We start from the raw sequence: 6154 nt of genomic DNA, 5'->3' as shown, positions 1-6154 counted from the left end.
TAGAATTTTCATGGTTTCCCGTCTTACATTTAAGTCCTTTAGCCATTTTGAGTTTGTTTTTGTGTATGGTGTAAGTTGGTGATTTAGTTTTGCTTATACTTAAGAGGTTTTTGTTTTTTTAAACCTCACCCAAGGATATTTTTTTGTTGATTTTTAGGGAGAGTGGAAGAGAGAGGCAAAGACAGAAGGAAACATTGATGTGAGAGAAACACATTGATTGGTTGCCTCCTGCATGAGCCCCAACCAGGGTTCAGGCTGGGGAGGAGCCTACAACCAAGTACATGCCCTTGACTGGAATTGAACCCAGGACCCTTTGGTCTGCAGGCCAGTGCACTATCTATCCACTGAGCCAAACGGGCTAGGGCTATATTTTGTTATTAATTCACTTTTATTTTAAACAAATTTTAGCAAAAAAGCCATATGTTGAAAAAACACTGTAGTAATTTCACTGACATAAATAAATATGACATATCAGCAACTATAGTCTACATATTTAAATTCAAGAGTCACCACTTGTAAGCAGTGTTTGGTGAATGATTAGTCAGCGTGTGATCACATCGCTTCCAGAGTGGTAATTGATTCTGTTTTTCCATGGTGTGACTTTCTGCAGCAGATTTTTGTTTGTTTATTTGCTTAGATTTATATTTTATTAATTTCAGAGAGGAAGGGAGAGGGAGAAAGAGATAGAAACATCAATGATGAGAGAGAATCATTGATCGGCTGCCTCCTTCATGCCCCCCACCCCCACCCCCCACTGGGGACTGAGCTTGAAACTTGGACATGTGCCCTGACTGGGAATCAAACCATGACCTCCTGGTTCATATGTCAGGCATAATTTGTCAATTTCCTAACATACACGTTTGGAAAACCTACTTTATTACATAACAGACTTTTGGCTTTAACAGACATCCCTTGCCCAAACTAGTTGTTATATACCAAGGTTTTAATGTACCTATATAATTTCTCCATTGTATATTCTTGCCTCCTGTCATAGATTAATTGACCATATAAGTGAAGGTTTATATCTGGGCTCTCTATTCTGTTTCATTGATCTGTGTGTCTGTTTTTGTACCGGTACTATACTGTTTTGATTATTATGGTCAAATCAGGAAGAACGATACCACAAACTTTCTTCTTTCTCAAGATTACTCTGATTATACATGGTATTTTATGGTTCCATATAAATTTTAGGATTATTTGTTCTAGTTCTGAGAAGAATGCTATTGATATTTTAATAGAGGTTGCACTAAATCTGTAGATTATTTTAGGACATTTTACAGACATTAATCCTCCTAATCCATGAGCATGATATAGCCTTCCATTTTTTTGTGTGTCCTCTTCAATGTTTTATAGTTTTTAGAGTATGGGTCTTCACCTCCTCGGTTAAATTTATTCAATTTTCTCCTTTTTGATGCAAATACAAATGGGATTGTTTTCTTAATTTCTTCTTCTGGTAATTTGTTATTACTGTATACAAATACCACAGATTTTTGGAATTAATTTGTATCCTGTTACTCTACTGAATTTATTTATTTATTCTATTTTTTTGGTAGAGTCGTTAGGGTCCTCTCTATATAGTATTATGTCATCTACAGATAGTGACAGTTTTACTTCTTCCTTTCCAATTTTGATGCCTTTTGTATCTTTTTCTTGTCTGCTGTGACTAGGACTTCCAGTACTATATTGAATAACAGTGATGGGAGCAGGCATCCTTGTCTTGTTCCTGATCTTAGAGGAGAAGCTTTCAGCTTTTCACCAATAGTATGATGTTAGGTGTGGGTATGTCATATATGGCCTTTATTATGTTAAGGTAAGTTTCCTCTATATCCACTTTGTTAAGAGTTTTTGTCATAAGTGATGCTGAATTTTGTTGAATGCTTTTTATGCATCTATCGAGATGATTACATGATTTTCATACTTGCTTTTGTTGATGTAATGTATAACATTGATTGTTTATAGATATTGAGCCATCCTTGCATCCCTGGGTTAAATCTCACTTGATCATGGTATATAATCTTTTTAATGTATTGTTGAATTCAGTTGCTAGTGTTTTGTTGAGAATTTTCACGTCTATTTATCAGGGATATTGGCCAGTAATTTTCTTTCTTTCTTTCCTCCTCCTCCTCCTCCTCCTCCTCCTCCTCCTCCTGGTAGAATTCACCAGTGAAGCTGTCTGGTCCTGCACTTTTGTTTCTTGGGAGGTTTTTTTTATTATTATTACTGCTTCAATTTCATTGCTAGTAATTGGTCTGTTTAGGTTTTCTCTTTCTTCCTGGTTCAGTCTTGGAAGCTTGTATGTTTCTAGAAATGTATCCATTTCTTTTAGGTCGTCCAATTTGTTGGCATATAACTGTTCATAGTATTCTCTTATCATCCTTTGTATTTCTGTGGTGTTGGTTGTAACCCTTTTTTTCATTTCTGCTTTTATTTATTTGTGCTCTCCCCCTCTCTCTTGTTTTATTGATGAGGAGGACAAAGGTTTCTCAATCACCATGCAAATAAAAAGAACTGTATATGTGGAGGTTTTTAGTTAAACAAAACAAAACAAAAAAACCAACACCTCACAATCTTTTAACTCCATCTCTTCCTTTCTGCAGCAAATCTAATCTCTCTTCCCATTTTCTCCCTCTTAGTTAGCAACTGCAAACACACCCTTCCTTGTCAAACTCTCCCATTTGCTGTCACATTGACTTACATTCCTCATTTTTAAGCTACAATTTCAATGTCTATTCCTGTAACACCCTCCTTGATTTTCTTCAGTTTTAGATCCTCATTATTCCCTCTTCATTTCGTTTTGCCATGCGAAAGAACGTTGATGACTTGGCCGACGGTAGCTAGTCTTTTGCCAAGTGGCACATGGAGAGGAGGAGAGGAGGGCAGACCGGACTTGGAGAAGAAACAGATTGTCCCAGTGCCATGCTTTACGCACCCCCATAGAAGGACAGAGCACCTGCCTAACACCCAGGGGCTCTCGTATGAATAGCACTATGATGCTCCTTTCAAACCAATGGTCTTGCTCTTGGCTCCTGAGCAGAATGTGACAGCTGTCGATAGGAAATGTGGCAGCAATCGAGTGGACAGAACACTGAACTAGGCATCAGGAGACCTGGTTTCTAGCCCCAGCGCTGCTCACACTTACTACTGTGACTTTGGGGAAGTCACTTACACCTGTTTGGCCCTCAGGGGTAGTAATGCTCGTGAAGTTGTGAGAGTCAAACATACGTTAGTTAAATTACTTCTCTTCTGAGCATACATGTTAGCCGTGCCACAGTCAAATCCCAGTTATCCAACTACAGCTCATACATGAAAAAATCTTCATACTCTTTGCTTTCAGCCCCTACTAAAATGTAAGTAGCAGAAAGCCATGTAAAACCAAACTAGTTTTACTGAGCAATTGATTGATGGTGGTCATTCTTCTGTTTTAGATGATCTAAAGGTTAAAATAGGTTTTCTCAATTTCAGTATCGTTGACATTTTGGACCAGACAATTGTTTCTTATAAAGAGCTGTTCTGTACATTTTAGGGTGTTTAGCAGCATCCCTTGCATCTACCCACTCGATGCCCATCATGATAATAAAAAATGTGTCCAGACATGGCAAAATGCCCCCTGGGGAACAGAATTACTTCTGGTTAATATCTCCTGGATTAAAGGATGACAGTCTTTATTTTACTGCTTTTTATTTACATGGCTAACTCCCTAAATATGGTAACTTCACATTCTATATTTTCTATACATTTCTACATATTATAGGTCAAAGTCACATAGAGTTAGTGTTCAGTAAAAATTTAGTATATGGGAATGATGTGAATGTGTTAATTGCCCCCCCCCACCATATCAAAAAAACTGTCCTTATCAAAAGAAATCAATAACAGTCCATTTTCCACTGGAAACTTGGTACGTTTATATCTTTCTAAACATCCAATAAAAACACAGACTTGATTTATACTCTGGACTTATAAGGCTTAGATTTTGTTAAATGTATGATAATGGCTCTCAACTGGAGGCGATTTTGTCTCCCAGGGAACATTTGGCAATGTCTGGGGACATTTTTGGGTGTCACACCCGGGAGAGGGGGCATCTAGTGCGATGTTGCTAAACCTCCATAATGCAAAGGACAGCCTGACCAAGAATTACCCAGTCCAGTATATCCAAGCGTTGACAGTGCGAATAAGGAACTCTGTTGTGTGGGAAGAATTACGTACCGTGCCTTTTCGTGGCCATGTGGGCTTTGTCTTTGGAGAACTAACCAAGTCTCTGTTCTTCTTTCTCACAGCTGCTCATGGGACAGGTTCCTGAATTGCATGATTACAATCTTTCCCTTCCTAGAATGGATGTGTTTGTATCGATTCAAGGAATGGCTTCTTGGAGACTTACTTGCAGGTATAAGTGTTGGCCTCGTGCAAATTCCCCAAGGTAAGGAAGATACGAAGCCTTTTCACCCACAGACTTACCTTACCTGCCAGATGTGTAACTCAGGATGGTTCCAAAAGACCCAGTGTAGTTTGGGACCCTGAATACTTCCAAGAGTATCTGCAAGGCCCATTCATGGCCATATTTTGCTTAACTAGTCATTTCATACTCACATGACTACATTAGACTTTATGGCATTGGTTTCACTTAGAAAGGTGAAGAGTATGAAACATAGCATGCGAGCACCTCTTCACCGAGTCACGCACACAGTCCAGGGGCGACTCTTTGGTCTTCTGAATGGCAGATTGAAGATAAGATCATGCAGATGGATAGGGAGCTCGCTGGGCTTAGAAGCCTCATTTCCCAAATAGGAACCAACCTCTCTTGCCATTTTCTTTAACTCTTGCTTCCAGGGTCCCACAGGTGCCATGCCCAGTTATAAGATCACTGTGCTCAGGAAGCCGAAGCTAGGGCTTCCCATTGGATATTCTCTTTCATTCAGTCCTCTTGGTCCAGACGGAGTATACTAATCAGGCTCATTTTACATTTTTATTTTTGTTGTTGTTGTTAATCCTCACTGGAGGATATTTTTTTCTCCCTGATTCTTAGAGAGAGTGGAAGGGAGGGTAAGGAGGTGGGAGAGAGAGAGAGAGAGAGAGAGAGAGAGAAAGAGAGAGAGAGATCAATGTGAGAGAGACACATCAATTGGTTGCCTCCCACATGCATCCAATCCGGGCCAGGGATCAAACCTGCAACCCAGGTATGTGCCCTTGACCAGGCCAACACTCTAACCATTATGCAACACCGGCCAGGGTGAATCAGGTTCATTTTTACTATATAACCAATGTTGGCTGGTAACACAGCTGACATTCCACTGTTATCAGGTTTAAAAAACAACAACACATGGAAAGTTAACCCAAGATCAAATTTATCTACAGAGAAAGGGAAAGGATTTTGTTAATCTTTTACTCATGGTGGTTCACAGATCCCTACACAGACTTTAAACACCTCTGTTTCTCTGTTCTTCAACCAGGCAGGATTGAAGCTTGTGACTAACTGTACAGGCTGTGCCTAGCACAGAAGAGACCAACAAAAGGCCAAGGGGTAGCTTTCTGACACAGCTGTTAGTTGAGGAAAGGGATCCTTTAAAAAAAAAATCATCATCCAGTAACATTGGCTTTTTTCCTTTTGGTGTAAGTTCTGTGAATTTAAACACATATGTAGATGTATGTAACCCCCACCACAATCAAGATACATAACAGTCCCATCAGCCCAAATCTCTGCTGTGCCACCCCTTTTTAGCCACATCCTCCCCTTACCTCTAACGCAACCCCTGCAATCACCGACAGGTTCTCAGTCACCAGGTCCTGTCTTTTTGAGACTATCGTATAAATGGACTCATCTCGTATGTCACTTTTGAAGGCTGGCTTCTTTAGTTCGGCATTAGGTTTTTGAAATTATTGCAAATGGTTATGTGCATCAATACTTTGTCCCTTGTCGTTGCTGAGAAATATTTTACTGTATGGCTGTACCACAGTTGGTTTATCCATTCACTTGTTGATGGACAATTTGTTTCCAGTTTTTGGCCGTCACACATAAAGTTGCTATGAACAGTCATGTACATATTTTTGTGTGAACATGTTTTCATTTCTCTCAGGTATTAAATACCAAGGAGTGGTATTGTTGGTCATATGGTAAAGTGTATGTATGTGTGTGCGTGTGTGTGTGTGTGTGTGTGTATGT

General features: G+C 39.5%; 1 protein-coding gene across 1 annotated transcript in view; it reads left to right on the top strand.

The window, feature by feature from the left end:
- SLC26A8 (solute carrier family 26 (anion exchanger), member 8) overlaps positions 1-6154 on the top strand; it is an 85668-nt gene that overhangs the window by 12764 nt on the left and 66750 nt on the right. Inside the window, exon 2 of the mRNA XM_006759050.2 lies at positions 4275-4414. Coding sequence (XP_006759113.1) covers positions 4275-4414 — 140 coding nt within the window. The remainder of the gene's footprint in view (positions 1-4274; positions 4415-6154) is intronic.

Source organism: Myotis davidii, unplaced genomic scaffold (assembly GCF_000327345.1).
Source record: "Myotis davidii unplaced genomic scaffold, ASM32734v1 scaffold1036, whole genome shotgun sequence".
In the NCBI taxonomy this organism is placed as follows: Eukaryota; Metazoa; Chordata; class Mammalia; order Chiroptera; family Vespertilionidae; genus Myotis; species Myotis davidii.
The sequence above is the reverse complement of the archived record's forward strand: the minus strand, read 5'-3'. Positions and strand labels throughout refer to the sequence as shown.